This window comes from Stegostoma tigrinum, chromosome 13 (genome assembly GCF_030684315.1).
Source record: "Stegostoma tigrinum isolate sSteTig4 chromosome 13, sSteTig4.hap1, whole genome shotgun sequence".
In the NCBI taxonomy this organism is placed as follows: domain Eukaryota; kingdom Metazoa; phylum Chordata; class Chondrichthyes; order Orectolobiformes; family Stegostomatidae; genus Stegostoma; species Stegostoma tigrinum.
The window spans coordinates 66,940,204-66,964,924 of record NC_081366.1 but is presented as its reverse complement, the minus strand read 5'-3'; the positions used below and the strand labels follow the sequence as shown (position 1 = coordinate 66,964,924).

At 47.3% G+C, this 24,721-nt stretch overlaps 2 protein-coding genes across 2 annotated transcripts in view; one reads left to right on the top strand and one right to left on the bottom strand.

The window, feature by feature from the left end:
• The window catches only part of LOC125458465 (tripartite motif-containing protein 14-like), a 42,046-nt gene extending 34,447 nt beyond the window's left edge, over positions 1-7,599 (bottom strand). Inside the window, exon 1 of the mRNA XM_059650512.1 lies at positions 7,503-7,599. Coding sequence (XP_059506495.1) covers positions 7,503-7,599 — 97 coding nt within the window. The remainder of the gene's footprint in view (positions 1-7,502) is intronic.
• Positions 7,600-8,425: 826 nt separating this feature from the next.
• Positions 8,426-14,910, top strand: LOC125458488 (zinc finger protein OZF-like). Its single transcript, XM_048543780.2, has one exon. The coding sequence runs from the start codon at positions 8,874-8,876 to the stop codon at positions 9,909-9,911; it is 1,038 nt and encodes a 345-aa protein (XP_048399737.1). The 5' UTR covers positions 8,426-8,873; the 3' UTR covers positions 9,912-14,910.
• The last annotated feature ends 9,811 nt before the right edge of the window (positions 14,911-24,721 follow it).

Below are 24,721 nucleotides of genomic sequence, written 5' to 3'. Positions count from 1 at the left end.
CCTGGAATCAAGAGGTTGTCACATGGTGAAACAGCAGATTGAGTATGTATATATTGGAGTTTAGAAGTATCGCTGGTGATCTTTTTGAAACATATCATATTCCAAGTGGCTTGCCAGGATGGACTCTGAGAGGATGTTTCCTCCTATGGCTGAACATGGAACTCAGGACGATTTGAAAACAAACATTTCCAAATTAAGATAGAGGTGGTTTGAAAATCTTCTTAATTCAGGTCACCAAAGAAAGAATATGAAAAGAAAGCAGATAAAATAAAGGTAAAACTCAAGTAATTGTATAAAGAGAAAGATAGTAACTAAAGAAATAGTAGGACTTAGTCGGTACCATAAGGATAACTTGTGCCTGGAAGATATTGTGACTGTTCTTAAAGAATACTTTAAGATTATTTTATGGTAACATGGTGAGACAGGAGTATTATGGGGATTTATATATGTAAAAAAGGATACATCTGTGACCCAGTCACATGCATCCTGGGCCATTAGAGGAGAAGAAATGCTGGAGGCTCTGGCTTTTACTGTCAATCTTCTCCTGCAACAGGCAAGGTGCCAGAGGCTTAGAGTTGCTAATATTGTCAGACTGTAAGACGTAGCAGCGGGAGGCTATTCAGTCCCTCATGTCTGCTCCACCATTCAAAGAAATCATGGCTGATCCGATTGTGCCTTCAAATCCATTTCAATTGTTGAACCCATGACTCTTGTGAGTCAAAATCTGTCTAACTCAGCTTTAAACATACTCAATAGTGCATCCTGCCCTGTTCTCTGCCAGCTAATAATGCGCCATTGTTTAAAATGGAGAAAGTTGATGTAATTCTAGGCCAATTAATGGAGCCTTGGACTTTTCTGTAAAGGGGGTGAAGTATAATTGTCAGAAAGATCTATTACACTTGGTGACATTTGAGCACCATATATGATTTTTGTCTCCTTATTTAAGAAGGGATGTACGTGCCTTCTTAAATAAGGTGGGAAATTTATTGGATAAAAGTCTGAGTAACAGGTTAAGCCTTATTTTAAAAAGATTGATTAATCAAGGAGAGTCAGCATGGATTTGTTAAAGGAAAGTTACATATGACAAACCTAAGTAAGTTTTTTGAGGACGTAACAAGAAGGTTGACGATGGTAATGCATTTGACATAATGCACACTGAAGCAAATAAACAAGGCTACAGACTAAGAGCTAGAGCTGTATCTAACCAAGTCTTCCGAAAGATTATATGCATGTGTCTCAGTGACAACTTTAATACATCAGGCCAGCAAGTGCTGCGTGACTGACTTGCTCCATTAACCAGCTCATGGAGAAATGGCAGGGGTATGTTGCAACATCAAAGTGAGAATAAATGTGTTGTAATTGGTACATTCTATCCACACATTAAAAAATGTCAGAGTATCAAACTTTGCATTAGGTTGGGGTCAGGTTGTTCCATCCTGACATTTTAACATACAACTCTTTCTCTCTCATTGTTTGGTGAACATGGAGACATTTTTGAGGGAATCTGCGATCATGGTCTCTGAGACACTGTTCCTACTCTTCTCCTCAATTCACATGATTGTAGTCATAGTGTTCCTGCAGTGAGCCAGGTGACTGCACACTGAAAACCCTGCTTCTGAATAATGGAAAGATGAGACTCCAGGGCAACAGACTGAGGAGACTGAACACAGATAGACCCAAAAAAAAAATCATAAGCTGATATGAATTGACAGCAAACTGGGATCCCACTGCATGTGTAGAGCCCAGTATGATTACAGGGAGAGTGTAAGACCCAGGATTCTGACATTTTCAGGGCGGGCTGATGTAAGGTGTCAGTACAAGCACTTGGTTGGGGGGTTTAGGTTGTTGCACTGATCACTTGTTCCTCTTTGGATTTGTGATCTTAAATGTCCCACTGATCAAACCATTGCATGCATGTGCAGCTTTTCTCCACTCCAATGGAATGGGTTAGTTGTGTTCAGAGAGAGGGGAATATCCCTCAACTTTAGCTTAGCAGCTCCCTGTGTGTATGGATGAGGAACTCGAGATTTATTCTCAGCCGCAAGTGACCTCTGCTTTAAACATTCCTCCTTGGAATGGGCCTGAGCTTCATCCATCACAGTTTAGGGAGGGGTGGGGTGGGGTGGGGTTATACACTGTTAATCAGTGTCTCTTAAAGGGTCATTGTCTCTGACAATGCTATTAAAGAGTAAACAGAGAATGAGCTGTATTTTTGAAGCACTCGACACAACCTCAAGCCATCCGATATTTCCTTCCAGCTAATGGAGATCTATTTTTGAAAATGCAGTCACTGTTGATATATAGGATATAAAAGTCTAGAATCTATTAACCTACCATTGACTGATGTGGAGCAGGGTGGACTTTGCACTGTCACAATTTCCAATTAGTGTGTTTTGGTTACAGTGACAGCTTCCACTGACCCATCAAACGTAACTCATTCCACATGTAGTTCTTCTTGGATTGTTACTGTACCAGGGAATGTCCACCAGAGATTAACCGGAATCAGTAGAAGAGCAAAAATATCCAAAAGGTGCATTTATAATCTTCATCAGAGCTTATACTGACTGCAGAGATGGCAATTTTCAGAAATAGGGTCCCAACCCGAAACATCTCCTGCTCCTCTTATGCTGCCTTGCCTGTTGTGTTCCTCTAGCTCGACACTGTTGTCTCAGACTGACTGTAACTTGTACTTAACCTGCTGCTTTGTTTTTTTTTTCCTCTTAACGCTTTCATTTTCTGTTTAACTGTGGTTTTGGTGACATTCTTTCAGTCAGGAATTTGAGATTTGAAGTAAAATTTCGAGTGAAGTAAAATGAGGGATATTTGCATCTTTCATAATCTCAGGATATCCCAAGGCACTTTACAGTTGATGGAGTTCTAGTTTTAAAGTGTGAATTTGCTATAGTCTTAGCAGATCATTGAACTGCTCTCTCATTAAAGAGAGAAGACTGGTGGCAGTTTAAGCTGAGGGTCACCACACCTCAGGTAGGGAGTCCTTCATGGTAACCCCAGCTGGTGCAGGAAATGAACTTACTCTGTGTTACTCTGCATTACAAGCCAGCTTTGCCACCAACTAAATGAACTTAGCCCCATTTGGTCTTGCTGTGTCACAATTCCCAATTACTGTATGCTACGTCTACAGAGCCAGCTTTCACTGAACACAGGAATGCAGTGAACAAAACTCTTCCTCGAGAGAGTTCTTCTGGGGCAGCTGCTGTCCAAGGGAAAATTGTCCAGCCATCAACTGGGATCAGTGAATCAGCAGGAATATCCCAAGCTGTGTTCATAATTTTACACAGACATCAAATTGACAATAATTTTTATATAAAACTCATTTTTTTTGCAAACCCCTTGTTTTCCAAATAACTCTCTTTAATCGTTCTATCTTGTAGATATTTCTTAAGTTAGGGAATTGAGATTCAGGTTCCCAGCCCTGCTCTCTCTTGCTACTGGTTTGAGTCTCAGACCAAAGAGCCTGTCAGTATGTTTGACAGGAAAAACTTGCATTTTTATACAACCTTTTGCACTCATGGGTCTTCTGTGCTTAAGGCTCTCAGTTCACTTCTATTTTTTGAAATATATTAGCTGTTATAATGTAGGGAAACAAGTTAGGAACCTATAACCCATCATTGTTGATATGGAGGAGGCTGGGCTTTGCAGTGTCACAATTCCCAATCACTGCGTTTTTTTAACAGTGCCAGCTTCCAACGACCCATCAAACATAATCCCTTCCCTAGTCAGCTCCTCTGGGATAAACCCTATCCCAGGAAATATCTTTCAGCTGTTGACAGGGCTACCCAAAGATGCATTTTGAATCCTAAATGGCAAAATTACTGACTGCAATTTATATACAATGCTCTTGTTTTTAAGTATTTTTTGTTTTATCTTTCATGGGATGTGTATCACTGCCCATGCTGTCATTTATTACTTTCCCTTGACTTAAGTAGCCCATAAGGCCATTCAGAGGGCACTTAAGACCATAAGATATAGCAGCAGATGTAGGTTTTTCTGCCCATTGAGTCAACACTACCATTCAGTTAGATCACAGCAGATCTAATAATCTTCAGCTCCACTTTCCTGCCTCTTCTCCATAACTCTCAATTCCCTTACTGATTAAAAAGCTGTCCATCTCAGCGTTGTATACACGTGATGACCCAGCCTCAACAATCCTCTGCAGTAAATAATTCCATAGATGCACTACCCTCTGGGAGAAGAAATTCCTCACCTGCCTTAAATAGGTAATCCCTTACACTAAGATTATGCTCTGGTCCTAGACTGCCTCACAAGGGACAAACAACTTTTCCTCATCTACCCTGTCAAGTTTCTTAAGTGTCTTGACTGCTTCAATAAGGCCTCCTCTCATCCTATTAAATCCAATAAGAATTGGTCCAAACTACTCAACTTCTTCTCATAAGGCAGTGCGCCTCCATATTTGGTATCAGTTTAGGGAATCTTCTCTGGATTGCCTGCAATACCAGCACATCTTTCCTTCGATGAAAGACCTAGAATTGTTCAATTTTCCTGCTCTGATCTTTGAATAGTGTTTTAAATCTCCCTACTTTTATCACTTATAAAGGCCAATATTCCATTTGCCTTCCCTATAGCTTGCTGAACTTGGACGCTAATGTTGTGATTATCGATGAGGATTTCCAAATCCCTCTTTTCTATTGCATTCTGCTGTCTATTTCCATTTAAATAACTTTCAGCTCCTCTATTCTTTCTGCCAAAGTGCAAAACCTCACATTTTCTCCATATTGAATTCCAGTTAGGTTTTGCACACTTCCATATCCTTTCCGTATCACTGTAGACTTCCCATCAATTTTTAATGGAATCTTTAGTGTGGAAACAGGCCCTTCAACCCAACAAGTCCACACCAACCCTCAGTGCACCCCCTAATCTCTACACATCCCTGAACACAACGGACAAGTTAGCATGGCCAATCCACCTAGCCTGCTCATCTTCCGACTATGGGAGGAAACCAGAGCACTGGAGAACACGCTGACACGGAAAGAATGTGTAAACTCCACAAAGATAATTGCCCAAGGGTCAAATTGAACCCAGGACGCTAGTATTGTGAGGTTACAAAGCTAACCACTGAGCTGCTCATATGCAAATATAACCCTATGAAGTGTCAGGGAATCAGTTCAAACATAAACAAGAAAACCTCCTGCTGACTACATTATATGGCTCTTCCCACCCCCATAGTTGATGAATCAGTAACCTACATGTTAGAGCCCTGAGGATGGTAAGGTCACAGAATGTGCTCTGGTAGGGGAATTTATATATACATCAATAAAAGAAGCTCAGCAGCAGCACTACTAATTGAGCTGGTAGGGTCCTAAAGGTCAGGACCCTTACCCCGACCTGAAACGTCAACTTTCCCGCTCCCCTGATGCTGCCTGGCCTGCTGTGTTCCTCCAGCTCCACATTACTAAACTGGGTACTTGGCAGGTAGTGGCATAAGAGAAAAAAAACATACTTTACCTCATCCTTACCAATCCACTGGCCACAGATATCTAAGACAGTACTAGTAAGAGTGATCACTGCACAGTCCCACTTTCAGATTGAGAATACCCTTCACTGTGTTGTGTGACACTATCACCAGACGAAATGGAACAGACTTAGAACTGATCTAGCAACTCAAGACTTGGCTTCCAGAAGGCACTGTTGACTATCAACAGCAATCTGCAACCTCATGGCCCGGAACATCGCCCACACAACCATTACCATCAAGTCAGGGGATCCATCATGGTTCAATAGACAGTGCAGGAGGATGTGACAGGAGGAAAGCACCAGGCATACCTAAAATTGATTTCAATCTGGAGATGTTACCAATTGTGACATTTTGCATGCCAAACAACATAAGCAGTAAGAGAGAGACAGAGCCAAATGATTCTAAAACCAACAGATCAGACCTAAGTTCTACAGTCCTGCCATGTTGGGTCATGAATAGTGGTGGATAATTAAAAAGTCACTGGAGGAGGTGCTTCCTGAATAATCCCCATTCTCAATGATGCAAGAGCCAAACACGCAAATGCAAAAAACAAAGCTGAAGCATTCACAGAAATCTTCAGCCAAAAGTGCTGAGTGGATGATCCATCTTAGCCTCTTTCCATAGTTCCCAACATCATAGATATCAGCCTTCCGCCAACTTAGCTCACTCCATATGATAAAGAAACAGTTGGAGGCACTGAATAGTGCAGAGTCTGCAGGGCCTAACAACATTCTGGCAAAATGTACTCCTGACATGCCACATTCCAAGCCAAGATGTTCCAGTATAGCTACAGGATTGGCGTCTACTTAACGTTTTCCCAGGTATGTCCTGTGCACAAAAAAGCAGGTCAAATCCAACTGAGCCAAGTTATGATCCATTAGTCTACTCTCAAATCATCAGTGAAGTCATGGAAGATGTAACAGTGCTATCAAGCAGCCCCTGCTCAGCAATAACCTGCTCACTGGCACCCAGTTTGGGTTTTGCCAAGACCACTCAATTCCTGGCCTCATTACGGTCTTGGCTCAAACAGGGGCAAAAGAGCTGAATTCCAGAAGGAAGGTGAGAGTGACGGCCTTTGAAATCAAGGCTGCATTTGACTAAGTGTGCCACCAGGAGCTCCAGCAAAACTGGAGTCAACAGAAGTCTGGGCGGAGAACTCTCTGCTGCCTGGACATCATACTTGGCACATAGGAAGATGGTTGTGGTTGTTGGATAGTCATCTCAGCTCCAGGGCATCTCTGCAGGAGTTGCTCAAGGTTGAGTCCGAGGCCCAACCATCCTCAGCTGCTTGAACAATGACCTTCCTTCCGTGATGAGGTCAGAATTGAGAATGTTTGCCAATGATCGTGCAATGTTCAGCACCATTCGCAACCTCTCAGAAAATGAAGCAGTCCGTGTTTAAATGCAACAAGATCTGGATAATATCTAGGCTTGGGCTGACAAGCGGCAAGTAGCATTCATACCACACAAATGTCAGGCAATCTAACCATCACCACTTGACATTCAATGACATTACATCACAGAAGCTTCCACTGTCAACATCCTCAGGGTTACCATTGACTAGAAACTGAACTGAACTTGCCACATAAACAGTGGCTGCAAGAACATATCAGAGACTAGGAGTACCGCAGCAAGTAACACACCTCCTGACTCCTTAAAGCTTATCCACCATCTACAAGGCACAAGTCAGGACTGTAATGGAATTGTCCCCATTTGCATGGATGGATGCAGCTCCAACAACCCTCAAGAAGCTTGACACCATCCAGGACAAAGCGGCCTGCTTGACTGGCACCACATCCACAAGCATCTACTATCTCGCATTTCTAGCCTTGCCAGCATCTTCTCATGTTTGCCTGTCCACCTTCTCTCCTTTCACTGGTCAGGGCCAGGAAATGAAGACTCTTGCAGCTTTTCTATCCCGTCCTGACTCTTCTGCAGTGCCCAAACTGTAAAGTCTACATGGAAGGGCCCATTCCTTCTCAGATATCCTGGTCCACTCTTTTCCCACATTCAACACTCAGTCTTGTTCCTGAGTCCTTCACAGGATGCAACATCTGTTGTTCCACCTCCTTCCATTCAACTGTCCAAGATTCTAAAACTTCCATCTAGCTGAAACAATGGTTTATTTGGGCACCTTCTGAATTAGTAAACTGTAATAACTGCTCACGATGCTCTCTCATCTACAATGGGGAAAACAAATCAGGATTCGCTCATTACTTTAGTGAAATTCCATTCACTCAACAGGTCAGACCCTGAGTTTCTTGTTGTCTCTAAAATTCTGATTGCTGGTCTAGTCCTTGGTTGTATCACTTATTTGACTGAAGCTTAGTAAGGAACAACAGCTATTTCCATTTGCCAATTTATCACCTCTTCGATTCAGCTCTCAGAATCCAAAAAGAGAGCGTGCTTGTCTTGGAGTAGTAACAACAGACTCATCTCTATTTACAATGAAATCCTTACCAATGGAGGTTCTAATCAAGCTGCATTCATGGTGGGACCATAACAGAAGGGTAATAAAGTGTGAAGCTGGATGGACACAGCAGGCCAAGCAGCATCTCAGGAGCACAAAAGCTGACGTTTCGGGCCTAGACCCTTCGTCAGAGAGGGGGATGGGGAGAGGTTCTGGAATAAATAGGGCGAGAGAGGGAGGCGGACCGAAGATGGAGAGAAAAGAAGATAGGTGGAGAGGAGAGTATAGGTCAGTCCAGGGAAGACGGACAGGTCAAGGAGGTGGGAATGAAGTTAGTAGGTAGGAAATGGAGGTGCGGCTTGAGGTGGGAGGAAGGGATGGGTGAGAGGAAGAACAGGTTAGGGAGGCAGAGACAGGCTGGGCTGGTGTAGTGCCAAGGTCACAGTCCTGTCAGAAGTGTGTTTCCATTACAGTTGATGCTGTGGGACCTTGCGATACGTTGTGTGCTGGTAAACCCCCTTCATTCTTTCTGGGAGAACGTGTGCACAGTGCCGGGGTTTGTATGATTAAACTGACTTGAGACTGAGAGTCTCACTGCAGTGTCTGCACTGTGTACAGTAAGTTTGTTTAAAATCAACTCACTTAACGTTGTTTTCCTCACCACCGATGAAGTAGTAATATCAATTTACTGTTGCGGGTTTCTATTTAACATCATTTGGTTCTCACGCCTACATGCTGTTTCTTCCTCGGTTAGCTCTTTAGCTCCCATTCTGAACTCACACTAAAGTTCCAGCTTCCATCTAGTGGCCGATGCTGGTCTGCTCAGTTCAAGTCCCGTGCATGTCAGGCCCGGGGCAGCAGTAGTGGGCCGGCCGCCGGGGAATGGGTTTGCAGCGGGGGCAGCGCACACATTTCGCCAGCCTGAACCATTCGGCCAACTTCTTAAGGGTCTGAAAACCCATCCACAGCATGGAAGGGGAAAGCAGCGTTTGTGGTGCCGACAAACCATTCATATGCTCGGTGTGCGAACGTGGATTCGACCGGCCGTCCAGTCTGGAGGCTCACGTCTGTGACCGAGGCGGGGAGAGGCTGTGTCAGTGCGGGGACTGCGGAAAAAAGTTCACCTACCCCTCGGCGCTGGAAACGCACCGGCGTAGTCACACGGGGGAGAGGCCCTTTGGCTGCCCCGAGTGCGGGAAGCGCTTCGCCCTGTCGTCGACCCTGCAGAGACACCGGCGAGTGCACACCGGTGAGAGGCCCTTCGCCTGCTCCGAGTGCGGCAAGGCCTTCAACCAGTCCTCGGACCTGCTGACCCACCGGCGGGTCCACACCGGTGAGAGGCCCTTCGCCTGCCCCGTGTGCGGGGAGCGATTCACGCATGGCTCCAACCTGCAGACCCACCAGCGGGTCCACACCGGGGAGAACCCGTTCACCTGCCCCCTCTGCGGGAAGGGCTTCACTCAGGCCTCTAACCTGCAGAGGCATCAGCGGGTACACAGCGGCGAGAGGCCCTTCGCCTGCCCCGAGTGCGGGAAGCGCTTCGCCGAGTCGGCCAGCCTCCTGGCGCACGGTCGGGTCCACAGCGGCGAGAGGCCCTTCGCCTGCCCTGAATGCGGCAAGGCCTTCACCCTGTCGTCGACCCTGCAGAGACACCAGCGACTGCATACCGGCGAGAGGCCCTTCGCCTGCTCGGAGTGCGGCAAGGCCTTCAACCAGTCCTCGGACCTGTTGGCCCATCAGCGGGTTCACACCGGCGAGAGGCCCTTCGCTTGCCCTGTGTGCGGCAAAGCCTTCGCCCAGGCTTCTAATTTACTCAGCCACCGGCGGGTCCACACCGGGGAGAATCCCTTCAGCTGCTCCCTGTGCGGCAAAGCCTTCGCCCAGGCCTCTAACTTACTCAGCCACCGGCGGGTCCACACCGGGGAGAGGCCCTTCACCTGCTCCCTGTGCGGAAAGGGCTTCAGTCGATCGTCCTACTTGGTGAAACACCAGCAGGTTCACAGCTGACCGCGGTGTTCCCATTCTGCACGCAGTCGCTTTTGGAACACCCTGGCATGTGTATCGATGGATAAAGGGCATCCTGTCAAAACTCTTTGTAAAGTGCCCATCAGGACAATTGCAAGAATATCGAATTACGAAGGCAACAACTTATACCACATGAGGAAAGTGTGCTGACTGAAAATCGATTGGTCTTGAGCTGCCATGGAGAACGCAACCAAGGAATTCTTCTCTCCCCCCCCACCTTGTTTAAGGCGCAAAGCAGGGTCCTGTTCATCCTGTCTACAAATGACCGACTCTTGTTCATGAATAATTGTTGCTTCCATTAACTGTACCTGGGCCACTGTGTAAGACCAACACTAATTTTAAATTTAAAAAAATTCTTTAAAGTTTTTGAGAAGACTTGCAGCTCAGGTTGTTGATAAGGTTGTTCATTTGCTGGTTGAGCTGGTAGGTTGGTTTGCAAATGTTCCATTACATTCGAGGTAAACATCCTCAGTGCACCTCCTATAAGTTTCTTGAACGTCTGTTTAATGTTTAAAACAAGCTTGAGGAGAACCACATTTCACTGTTGCTCTCGCCAAAGAGGCCTGGTGAGCAAATTTCAGAAAGACAAAGTTGGGAACAGTAAATGAATTTTAAAAGAAGTTCCAAACCATTAAATAGATAAAGAAATGAGTAATTAATAAAAAAAATAGTTTTGAAAGTTCCCAGCAGCTGAGCTAACCACTAAAATCTTTTATTCCATTGTGGTTAAGAAGAGGTGTAAGAGAAAGGGAGACTAGGGTTCAAGTTCTGATCACCAGGGAAAGGAGTCACAGCAAAGCAAAATTTTTGCTTTAACAATCACTGATCTTGCTTTAATTTCTGGTGGCACACATTTCAAGCTGACTTTGGCAGAATTTATTTAAAAGCGTGGGTCCAATGTGGTTTGCCTTCACACCTGTTTTTTCCTCTTCTAGCTTGTTTTTTTGGGAAATATTTTTGGTGAAGAGGAGGAAGAATAGATGCGTGTCTGGATAACTCAGTCTTAGAGTTCATATATACACTCTTGCTCTCTCATTTTTATTCTCACAAACATGCTTCCTTCTTCCTCATGCATACAATCCATCCTTCTCAAATATACACAGTCACTCCCTCACACTGACTGTTACACATGTATGTACTCTGTCACTCCCTCTCACGCACACCGATTCCCTTATTCCTACACACTCACTCTTTCACACATGCACATGCTCTTGCTCCCCCACGTTCTCGCTCTTGCTCACACACACCCTACGTGCCTGCCCTCTCGCTCCTTCATGCCTCAGGAATTGTGTATTGCATCAGCACGTGAAATGCAAACAATCCACAAGCAAGAATAGCAGAGCAAAATGGCTGCAGAATGCTACGGGCAGTGGTCACAGATGCCCATAACTGCCTCAACAGATACGAGTGGGAAACTGTGTGCCAAAAATCTTTGTACCAGAACTCGGCCAACCAACAGTGGACCACAATACTGGAACAAACCAGTATTAAGCACTAGACGACAGAGAACCAGAACAAGGAAAAGACTCGGCTTACAGGAGAAACTAACTGGACTAATCCACTGGGATAACACAAACAAAGCAGACACATGAGCAAGGAACCTATCCGACAAACAATTCACATACAGAAAAAGCCAACCTGATATGTGGACTTAACTACACCCACAAGGACGCGAGTAAAACAGACTTCTTAGCAGCACTAGAGTAAATGTTAAAAACCAATGGACTCACTGAGAAAACTCAACAGGCCATCAGACAAACTAGTCCCAGCACTTAACCGTAAAGATGAATCAGACACCTTAAGCACAGCGGAGAGAAAGGCCCTAGAAAGAAAATTTATCACAATTCTACCAGCAGACAAAGGATGAATGACCATTGTTCTGAACAAAACAGACTACATTAGGAATACACAAGCACTATTTGCAGATACAGCCACATGCAAGTGGCATCAAACCCTACTCAACATCTAGAGAACAGGATAGCCCAGACATTCAAGAAACCTAAATACAGAATTCCTACAGTGTTGAAGCAGGCCATTTGGCCCATCATGTTAAACCAACTGTCCGAAGAGCGCCCACCAAGACCCACCCCATACCTTTCCTACCCTTGACAGTGGGCAATTTAGCGTGGCCAATACAGCTAACTTGCACATCTTTGGACTGTGGGAGGAAACCACACAGACATGGGGAGAATGTGCAAACTCCATACAGACAGTTGACAAGGCTGGAATCGAATCTGGGTGCCTAGTGCTGCGAGGTAGCGTTGCTAACCACTGTGCTGCCCCAGGAGGTATCACTAATGCCAACTTCATCACAATGAAACCAATGGTTCAAACACCACCCCCACCCTGCTTTTGCAGACTCCCTAAGGTACACAAACCTAGAATCCCGCTCAGACCAATAGTTTCCTTACAAGGTGCACTTACAAGCTAGTGAGGGAATGACAACGGAGACTCAAAAACCTAATTAGTAGATCTTCACAATCCATGCTTATGGCTCAGGGACACAAAAATTGACGAGGATGAAATCATGATCTCCTTTGATGTTAATGCAGAATTTATGTCCATTGATGTACTGTTAGCCAGAGAGACAATAGGCACACCACTAAAAGGACTGGGAGCACTGATCCTGAACACCAGCAACAACAACATCAAGGACAGTTTACTGAAACTCTTAGATTTAAGTCCCACAACGCACTTCACGTTCAATGGCCAAATATACAACGTCACACTGGTTTCATCTCAGGTCTCACTGCAGAAGCAGTGATGCAGGGACTGGAACACACAGCTCTTCCTTTAACTGAAACCGTGGGTAAGATATGTGGATGAGACATTTGTAATAATCAAATGCACAAAAGTAGAAGAAGAAACCCACCAATTTGCATAAAATTCACTAGAGAGGAAGAAAACCACAAACAGCTCCCGCACGTGGGCGTAATGGTAGAGAGACTAACTAACGGTGAATTCCAGACCTGAGTGTACACGAAGGCCATGCACACAGACCAAATCCTGAACTTCGATTGCAACCATCCCACCATACACAAACTGAGCAGCATTAAGACATTATTTAAACGAGCCATATCATATGGCAACACTCCAGAACTCTGGAGAAAGGAAGATGAATACCTGCACGAGGAATTTATCGACAACGGATACACAAGAAGCTTTGTATGCTTATGCCTAGAAAACAAAACAACAATCAGAGGATACAGTACAACAGAAGACACTAGTAACTGTATGCTACATAAAAAATATATCGGACATGACACTCAGACTTCTTAGACCACATAGGATCATGATTATACACAAATCTGCATCAACACTGTGCCAAATGCTATCAAAGACCCCTTACAGACAGTAAACAGGACTAAAGTGATATACAGAATTCCATGCAGCGAGTGCAATAGACATTACATCAGACAAACAGAGGAAGCTGACAACCAGGATACATGAACACTAGCTGGCAGCAGAAAGACATGACCAATACTCACCTGTCTCAATACTCAGAGACAATGAAGGCCATCAGTTCAACTGAGATAACTGAACAACAGCTACACAAGGGAATTTGTCGAGGCCTGGTTCCCAACATGGGACTCCATTAACAAACAATTCGAAATAGACCCCATATACAGACCACTATTGAAAAACAGAACTGGAAGTGACAGGACCCACCATACTACAGGATCATATAAATTCGGAATAGAGCAGAACACCAATGCTTTCATTCGAGGTCACACTGATGATGTTGCCTTGAATGGTAACTAAACGTATACACACCACGGAACAATTGGCAAATGAACAACCACATCCACAAGCTGAGCTACAAATTTTCATCAAGACCTTAAAAACACTCTCTCGTTGCTCCCTTCACACACAAACACACACTCTGCTCTCACACACACTCTCATGCCCTCACAATCATGCGCACACTCTTGCACTGTGCTTTCACTCCCTTGCGTTGGTGCGCACATGCATTCACTCCCTTGCAATGGTGCATGTGCATGGACACATTCCCTTGCAAAATACAAGTTTGAGAAACAAGTACAATTCATTTGGTACAACACATATAAATATTAAATACATTTAAAGATTAGCATTCAAGTAGAGCAAGGACCCAGTCACTAAAAACACCCTTTCAGCTAGCAGGAGAATCCAGAAAGATTCACTTTGCAAATTGGACATATGCGGAAGGGGATGTGAAGATCTGTTAATTAAGTTACGATGTAATAAACAGTTGAAACAAAAAAAGTATCGACATTTATTTAGTCACACAAAAGAAGGCCTAGAGAAAGGCCCAGCAAAATCACACCTATGTGTAAAATATTAACAACAGGAGAGATACCGCAGTCACAAAGCCTGAAGCACACAACAAGCGATGACATTCAAAGATCTTTATAACATGGCCATCATTAGACTCCAGGAACAAACAACACTGATGTCAACATGAGGTAGAAATGTAAACTAAGCTGAAGACAAAAATTAAACATCCTTTTACTGATAAACTTTTAACAAAGGATTCTTTTAAAATAATAAAGAATAAGTGAGAGTTAAAATAAATCTTATATAATAGTTATAAAGCATCAAAACAAACCTACCACAGAAAAACTCAATTTCATTAAGGGATCTTCGTTGAATAATTAGGGAATAGTGTTGAACAATACAACATCACATGAAAGTGGTAAGGTTAACCTTTACATTTACAAAGTGGGTTGGGGATGGGGCCAGAATCCTGAAACAAGAAATTTTCACTGAACATTTCAGAAGTATAAGAAACCCTTACAATAATTCACAAAAGATATCTTTTTTTCACTGCTCAGGGCTTTATGGGGAAACTTTTCTTTAACTGCTGATTCTAATATATTCACACGGGAGGTCTGAAATAATTAGAAATTACATCAAAGTGAATTCTATTAATTTTGGTATTTTTGGAATATTTTTGGCCTAGCAGTTTACATATCTGCGAAAATTGTGCTGCTTGTTAATTTTTAATGAGGAAAATTATAAATCATTTAAGAGTTTCTGTTACAATTGAAATAAATGCTACTCTCTTAACTAATAAATTCTAGTCCCATAAAATGTCTAGGACATTTACAGCATTGTTAAGGCTTATTAAAATTAAGCAGGCAGTTTGGTGGACAGGAGTATTCTCAGGGGGTCTCTTGCAATGTGGGATGGAGATTATAATTTTGCTGACCTGAGACCAAACATTTGTGGAATTGCTGGTGTGAACTCAACAGAGACATCATCAGGGAAATACTCCTAATCTAAATTGACTGTGTTTGTTGACACCAGTGCATTTCTGCTACATGCCACTTTAACATGCAGTTTTGGGGAGGGGAGAAGACAAGGCCTGAGGGAGGGTAGAGGTCAGGATCCAGGAAGGGTGGAGGGAGTGATCAGGAAGAGGTGTGTAGATATGTGTGGACAGGGTGGAGGGAGCTGGAGAAATAGGGACCAGGGAGGGGTAGTTGGGGGAAATCGTGACCAGGATCTTGGAGGGAACCGGAGGAGTGCAGGAGGGAGAGGAAAGGGGGTGTGGAAAGAGAACAGGAGAAACCTTCGATTTCCTCCCTTTCCTCTTGGTCTGATCTCCCCTGTCAAGTCATCACCCACACCCTTTTCCAATCATCCTTTCCCCCGATTGATCCTGGAGGTATTTTTTGATACAGAACTTTGTATCAATGTTGTGGCTGTTCTATGCAAATATGTACTTTGTAGATGATGCAGTGCTGGACAGGGTCTGCTACTGTGTGCATATGTGCTTCTGAGTGACCATGAGGCCCATTTGCCTTGCCGTGTCACTGTTGGCAAACACATTCCAAGACAAATTGGGGCGAATGGTCTATGGGTTATTTATAGCCATTGGACCGAGGAGCATTAGGCCATTTGGCCCTTTGAGTCTGCTCCACTATTTGATCATGGCTGGTATGTTCCTCAACCTCATTCTCCTGCCTTTTACCTGTAATCCTTTATTCCCTTACTAATCAAGAACCTATCTATCTTTGCTTTAGTAAGCCTCCGTATCTCTCTGCTGTAATAAATTTGACAGATTAACCACCCACAGGCTGAAGAAGTTCCTCCTCAACTCAGTTCAAAAAGATCATCCCTCCACTCTGAGGCTGTGCCCATGCATCCTAATCTCTCCTACTAATAGAAAAAGTTTCTCAAAGTACACCTATCGAGGCCTTACAGTATTGTATAAGTTCAATTAGAACACCCTCCCGCCCCCATCATTGAAAATTCCATCAGGTAGAGACCCAGAGTCATCACCCTCTCCTATGACAAGCTGTTCATCTCTGGGATCACTATTGTAAACTTCTGGACCTCCTCCAAAGCCAACACATCCTTTCTTAGATATGGGCCCAAAACAGCCCATAATATTCCAAATGTGGTCTGATCACATCTTTATATAGCCTCAGCAGTACATCCCTGCTCTTATATTCTAGGCTTCATGAAATGAATGCCAATATCGCATTTACCTTCACAACTGCGAACATGTTAAACTTAAGAGAATCCTGAACTAGGACCCTGAAGCCCCTTTGTGCTTCAGTTTTCTGAAGCCTTTCCCTATTTAGAAAATAGTCTATGCTTCTATTCTTCCTGCCAAACTGCATAACCTTACACTTTCTCACATTGTATTCCATCTGTCACTTCTTTGCCCTATTCTATCTAGGTCCTTCTACAGCCTTCCCATTTCCTCAAAATTACCTCTGCCTATCTTTGTGTCATTTGCAAACTATGCAATAATGCTGTCAGTTCCTTTGTTCAGACCATTAATGTGTAACGTGAATCATTGTAGTCCTAATACAGACCCCTGCGGAACACCACTAGTCACCAGCAGGCACCCTGAGAAAGATCCCATTATCCCTACCCTCTACCTTCTGCCAATCAGCCAATTCTTTATTGATGCCCGTAAGACCATGGGCTCTTATTTTATTTTCCAATCTCCTGTGTGGCACCTTGTCAAGACTTTCTGGAAATCCAGACACAACAAAGTGTGGAGCTGGAGGATCACAGCAGACCAGGCAGCATCATGAGAACAGAAAAGCTGATGTTCCGAAGAACGGTCTTGACCCAAAATGTCAGCTTTCCTGTTCCTCTGATGCTGCCTGGTCTGCTGTGTTCCTCCAGTTCCACACTTTGTTGTCTCTGACTCCAGCATCTGCGGTTCTTGCTACTTCTGGAAATCCAAATAGGTCACATTCCTGGCTTCCCATTGTCTAACTTGCTTGTTATATCCTCTAAGAATTGTAACAGATTTTTTGGGCATGACCCACCCCGCGATGTAATTGTGCTGACTCGGCCCTATTTTACATGCACTTACAAGTACTCCACGGTCCAATATCCATGCTTTCCTCCATCTAGCCTTTAGATATCTAAAAACACACTTGCAATTTTATATTACTAGATATTTTCATATTTCAATTGCCTTGTTTATCCCCTGCCAGTTTTTAAAAGTCTTCTCACCAATCTTATCCCATTTTATGCTTCTTCTTTTGCTTTTATGCCATTCCTGACATCCCTTGTGAGCTTATAGTTGCTGCATCTCTTTATTCCTTTATTCATTCACAGGATGAGGGCAATACTGGCCAGGCAACATTTATTACCCATTGTATTTGCTCAGAGGGCAGTTAAAAGTCGACCACATTGCTGTGGGTCTGGAGTCACATGTAGGCCAGACCAGGTAAGGATGGCAGTTTCCTTCCCTAAAGGGCATTAATGAACCAGATGGTTTTTTTTCCTGACAATGGTTCACAGTTGTCATTAGATTCTTAAGTCCATATATTTTATTGAATTCAAATTCCACCATCTGCCATGGCAGGTTTTGAACCTGAGTCCCCAGAATACTATCTGGGCCTCTGGATTAATAGTCCAGTGATAATACCACTAGGCCATTACCTCCCCTTCTCTTTAGAATGCTCCTTCTTCCTTATAAATTTCTGCTGTGCTTCCCAAATTAACCCCAGAAACTCCTGCCGCTCCACCATCTTCCCAGTTTGGCTTCCCTTCCAATCAACCCTGGCATCTGATTCCATACACCCACTACCCTCTGCACGGAAACATTGCCCCTTATGTCTCTTTCAAATCTTTCCCCTCTCACCTTGGAGCTTTACCCTCTGGTTTTGGATTCTCCCATGCCGGGGAAAAGGCCTTGGCTATTCACCCTATCCATGCCCCTCATGATTCTATAAGGTTAACCCTCAGCCTTTGATGCTCCAGGGAAAGTAGCCTCATCCTATTCAGCCTGTCCCTATAGCTTAAATTCTCTAAGCCCTGGCAACATCATCGTAAATGTTTTCTGAACCCTTTCAAGTTTCACAACATCCTTCCTATAGCAGGGAGACCAGAACTGAATGCAGAATTTGAAAAGTGGCCTAACCAATATCCTGTACAGCTGCAATATCACCTCCCAACTCCTTTACTCAATGCTTTGGCCAATAAACACAGGCATACCAAATCCCTTCTTCACTATCCTGTCCACCTGCAACTCCACTTTCGAGGAACTATAAACCTGCAGTCCAAGGTCTCTTTGTTCAGCAACAGTCCCCAGGACCTCACCATTAAGTGTATAAGTCCTGCCCTGATTTGTCTTTCCAAAATGCAGCACCTCACATTTATTTAAATTAAACTCCAACTGCCACTCCTTGGCCCACTGACCCATTTGGTCAAGATCCCGTCGTACTTCTTTGCTGTCCACTACATCACCAATTTTGGTGTCACCTGCAAACTTACGAACCATACCTCCTATATTCACACTCAAATCATTTATATAAATGATGAAAAGCAGTGGGCCCAGCACCGATCCTTGCTGGTCACAGGCCTACACTCTGAAAAGCAACCTCCACCACCATCCTCTATCTTCTTTTTTCAAGCCAGTTCTGTACCCATCTATCAATGTGGCTATCGATGATACAAATAACTCAGCAAGGGGCCCAGATACCACTTCCCTAGCCTACCGCAAAGTTCTAGGATACACCTGATTAGATCCCGGGGATTTACCCACCTTTACATGTTTTAAGATGTCCAGCACCTCCTCCTCTGTAATAGGGACATTTTTCAAGATGTCACTATTTATTACCTCCCTCTCCCAGACCTGCAAAGGACCTCTCCTGTTTTTTATCCTCCGCAGGATCCACAGACTGAACACCCAGTTCTACTCAGCTTTACTGGACACTAAAAATTGTAAGTACAACAAACTCACTGGCACCTGCCACCTTACAAAGGATGCCCCCACCTCCCAAATCCCGAGCCTGTCCCTGCACCTCCCCCACAATGTACCCCCCACCATTGACCATGAGGTCATGGCCGGTGAACCCACCGATGACGTCACATCCGCCACCGCTGGGCAAACCATTTCCGGGACCGCTGCTGCAGTCACTGCCTCCACTTCCAGAACTAACACCACACACAGCACCCTCACCGCTGCTGCTGCCGCCCAGCCCGCTCCTCCCACCACCAACGCACTCCGCCCACTGCCAATGGAACCCCGCCCTCCACTGGTGCCGACGCCACTCCGCCCACTACCTCCACAGTCAGCAACCCCAGAGAAGACCGCGGCACTGAGCCCTGCCAAATCTTCACCATCCCACCACACCTCCCACTGACTGAGGACGAATGGTCAGTTCTAAGCAAGCGGCTCACGTTTGTCCCCCTCCACCCACACATCAACGAATACCAGTAACGTTTGGACATCAAGCAGTTTTTCTGCCACCTTTGCCTCCATGCTTACGTCTTTAACTGGGAGCCTAACCCTCCCTCCACTGACCCCTTAACCCACCTCCAACACACCTCCTCTTCCTGGACACCACCCCCAGACCTCTTACTCTCCCTCGACCTTTTCATCTCCAAATGCTGGCGAGACATTAACCACCTCAACCTCTCCACCCCTCTCATCCACTCCAACCTCTCCCCTGCAGAACGGGCAGCCCTCCGCTCCAACCCCAAACCTCACCATCAAACCCGCAGACAAGGGAGGCGCAGTGGTAGTATGGCGCACTGACCTCTACATCGCCGAGGCCAAATGCCAACTCTCTGGCACCTCCTCCTACTGCCCCCTTGATCATGACCCCCACCCCCGAGCACCAAACCATCATCTCCAATACCATCTATGACCTCAGGGGACCTCCCACCCACAGCCTCCAACCTTATGGTTCCCCCACCTCGCACGGCCCGTTTCTATCTCCTTCCCAAAATCCACAAACCCGCCTGCCCTGGTTGACCTATTGTCTCAGCCTGTTCCTGCCCCACCGAACTCATCTCCACCTATCTGGACTCCATTTTCTCCCCTTTGGTCCAAGAACTCCCCACCTACGTCCGTGACACCACCCACACCCTCCACCTCCTCCAGAACTTCCAATTCCCTGGCCCCCAACACCTCATTTTTACCATGGACGTCCAGTCCCTATACACCTGCATTCCTCATGCAGATGGCCTCAAGGCCCTCTGCTTCTTCCTGTCCCACAGGCCCGACCAGTCCCCCTCCACCAACACCCTCATCCGCCTAGCCGAACTCGTCCTCACCCTCAACAACTTCTCTTTCGATTCCTCCCACTTCCTACAGACAAAGGGGGTGGTCATGGGTACCCGCATGGGCCCAAGCTAAGCCTGCTTCTTTGAAGGTTACGCGGAACATTCCCTCTTCCGCACCTACACAGGCCCTAAACCCCACCTCTTCCTCTGTTACATTGATGTCTGTATCTGCACTGCCTCTTGCTCCCCAGAGGAGCTCGAACAGTTCATCCACTTCACCAACACCTTTCACCTCAACTGCAGGTTCACCTGGGCCATCTCCAACACATCCCTCACCTTCCTGGACCTCTCAGTCTACATCTCAGGTAACCAGCTAGAAACTGATGTCCATTTCAAGCGCACCGACTCACACAGCTACCTAGAATACACCGCCTCCCACCCACCCTCCTGCAAAAGTTCCATCCCCTATTCCCAATTTCTCCGCCTCCGCTGCATCTGCTCCCAGGATGAGGCATTCCACTCCCACACATCCCAGATGTCCAAGTTCTTCAAGGACCGCAACTTTCCCCCCCGCAGTGGTCAAGAACGCCCTTGACCACATCTCCCACATTTCCCGCAACACAGCAACCCCACCACAACCAGATCCCCCTCGTTCTCACATACCACCTCACCAACCTCCGGATACAACGCATCATCCTCCGATACTTCCGCCATCTACAATCCAACCCCACCACCCAAGCTATTTTTCCATCCCCACCCTTGTCTGCCTTCCGGAGAGACCACTCTCTCTGTGACTCCCTTGTACGCTCCACACTCCCCTCCAACCTCACCAACTTCCCCTTCTAAGAACAGGAAATGACATCACAAACACAGGAAATGACATCACCAACCCAAGGAAACCTAAACAGATAAATAGAAAGCGGGACATAACACCAGCGCTTCATCAGAGGCTCACTGATGACGTTGCCTAGAATGGTGACGAAACATCTGGGAACAAACCGGCAAGCTCAGTGAACTAGCTTACATCTCGAACACAATAAAGACCCACTCTCTTGTGGACCGAGAGGACAAGAGTGCTATCTTGGAGGTGAAAGGAGGACGTCGGGTTGGCTGTGCACCTTTGCGACCAGTGGATCTTAATGCTGGCTTCGGCCTAACGCTGGTTCAGGGGAGCAGCCAACCTGCAACGATGGCTGCGGCAAGTGTTCGTGCCCCAGGTCAGGGGGTCCGGAACACCATCCATGTTTCTGTAAAGAAGGTGGATGAAGGTGCACCTGTGGACCGCACCTTCTTCGTGAAGAGGGTCCTGTTGGACTGTTGTGGGTTCGCTGCTGCGGACATTTACTGCCTGCAGGATTTCCCCGGAGGAGGTTTTTACGACGTGACCTTCCGGAGTGCCAAGCTTTGCGAGCGCTTCCTGGAGGTTTTCAAGGAGAAAGGAGGTGAGGGCCCCCTCTCTGTATTGACCGCTATCCCACTGTTTGTGATGCCAGCACAGAGGAGCCGTATGGTGACTGTACACACGTACAACCCGCATGTGCCAGCAGTTGATGTCCTGACCTTCCTCGGAAGGTGTGTGAAGGTGGAAGGGGACCTAACTGACATTGTGGACCCCTTTGGCATCTGGACGAGTAAGAGGCAGGTCAAGGTGACGCTGAGGATGGGCGCAGACGGGAATGTCGCACACCCACCGTCCAGCTTCGCGATCGGCGGGAGCAGGGGCTACCTGACCTATGCAGGGCAACCTAAAGTGTGCCATGCCTGTGGTAGGTCAGGTCACATGGCGGCCGACTGCAAAGCCACCATCTGCAGGAACTGCAGGGAGGAGGGACACCTTGCAAAGGATTGCCCACGAGAGAGAAGCTGCAACCTTTGCGGGGAAGCGGGCCACTTCTATAGGGCATGCCCGCAGCGGGGTGCCACCTACGCCCAGGTCGCCGGCAGGGGAAATGCGGGGCCAGCCCCCCCCGGAGGAGAGGAAGGCACCAGGGCCCAACAAGGACCCCACTAATGTGCAGGAGGGCCAGGCCGTGCAGGATGGGCCCGAGGCCAGCGAAGCACCCCTGCAGGCTCCGATCCCCCCCGACAACCCGGAGCCAATGGAGGCGGCGACAGGCGACCCAGGGGAGTGGACAACAGTCCGGAAAGCGAGGAGGAAGGTGCGTCGACGGGCCCAGGAACCGCAACAATCAGGCGGGAAGAGGCAGCTACAGGGGGGCTATAAGAGCTCCTCTGACGAGGAGGATTCGGAGAGGTCCCACCCGAAGCAGAAGTTAAAGGTCTTGAGGGGGAAGGAAAGCAGCACCCCGCTTCCAGGTGATGGGAGGCGTCCTGAGGCTCACTCCGACACCGAGTCAAGTGCCGCTGGAGCACTGGAGGGCCCCCCGGAACTTCCAGGCGGGAAGGAGGAAACAGCGCGTCCCCAGCCTGACCCGGAGCCGGACCCTCCTGCCTCCGCACCCCTGACGGGGGGATGCCACCCGGAAGGCAGCACGGACGGTTTCCTGAGCCCAGAGAGCGTCCAGCAGTTAGCCCGGGCAATGGGCATGAAGGGACAGATGGAGGGGCTGGACCTTGGACTTGGGGAGGGTACTGCGGTCACTGCCCACAATGGGGGTACGAATTGCGAGCATTAATGTGCGCAGCGTCAAGTCAACCGCGAGATGTGTGTCCACGTTGGCCTACCTGACCACCATCAAGGCGGACCTCCTGTTTCTGCAGGAGTGTGGGATACCGCACCTCGGCAGGTACGGGAAATGGTCCGGCGCCTGGACCTGTGGGCCTTCGATCTGGTCGGGGGGTAACGACTGTCGCTCCTCGGGCCTGGCTATTCTGCTGCGGGGGCGCAACTTCACCATCTCGCAAGTTCAGGAGGTGGTCGTGGGGCGCCTCCTAGTGGCTGACATCACCTACAGGAATGCTCCCCTGAGGCTGATCAACGTGTACGCCCCAGCGGTACGGAGTGAGCGGTTGGCCGTCCTGCAGCGGCTTCCACCCCTGCTGGCTACGTCCAGGCTGGTCATCCTAGGCGGAGACTTCAACTGCATCATTGATGCAGATGGACGATCCGGCGTGGGGACAGCGGGTGGGGGGATTCAACTGGACGTCACGTCCAGATTCCTGATGGGCACGGTGAAGGACGCCAAGGTGCTCGACGTCTTCAGCACCCCTGCAGACGGAGCGCAGCAGAGGTACACCTGGTCGCGGCCAGACGGGTCTATCCGCTCAAGGATAGACTTCCTGTTTGTGTCACGGACGTTCTCGGTCAGGTCCACCAGTGTCGAGCCGGTGTTCTTCTCTGACCACTGCCTCCTGTTGGCCGATTGTCACTTACAGGACGACCAGCCGGCCGGCAAGGGGACGTGGAAGCTCAACACGATTCTGTTGACCCCAGAGAACGTCGAGGAGCTTAAGAGGGAGTACGCCGGTTGGAGAACCGTGAAACCCCTCTTTGAGTCTCCAGGCAACTGGTGGGAGATGGTGAAGGAGAACATCAAGAGGTTCTTTGTCCTCAAGGGTGTTCAGAAGGCAAGAGAGAGGCGGGGAAAGCTGTCGCGACTCTGGAAAAGGGTGCAGAACCTGCTCCTTCTGCAGTTGATGGGGGTCGATGTCACGGAGGACCTCCGCGAGGTGAGGGGCCAGCAAGCCTCGCTCGTCACCGCGGAGGCCTCCAGGATAATCTTCCGGTCCAGGGACCGCTCCGTGGAGCAGGATGAGACGTGCTCGTGTTTCTTCTTTCAGAAGGTGCACACAGAGAGCTCTGTGCTTAGCCGGCTGAAGGAGGACGACGGCTCGGTGACGTTGTCTCGGCCCGAAGTTTTGAGGATCAGCAGATCCTTCTATGCCGGACTGTACGACACGAAGCCCACGGACAGCACGGCCTCCGAGTTGTTCCTGTCGTCTATCACGGAGGTCTTAGACGACGGCACGAAGGAGTGGCTGGACCGGCTGATATCCCTGGACGAGCTGGCTAGAGCCCTCAAGTCCTTGCAGAGGAATAGGACTCCCGGAAGCGACGGCTTACCGGTCGAGCTGTATTCCGCTCTGTGGGGCCTGGTCGGCCAGGACCTGCTGGAGGTGTACGATAGTGCGCTTCGGGCAGGGGAAATGTGCAAGTCCATGAGGAAGGGCATCATCACTCTCATTTACAAGAGGAAGGGGGAGAGGGAAGAAATTAAGAATTGGCGTCCCATTTCACTTTTGAACGTGGACTACAAAATCCTGGCCAAGGTCATTGCCAACCAGGTCAGGTCTGTCCTGGAGTCAGTGACTCACCCTGACCAGACCTGTGCTGTGCCGGGCAGGAAGATCACTGAGAGCCTCGC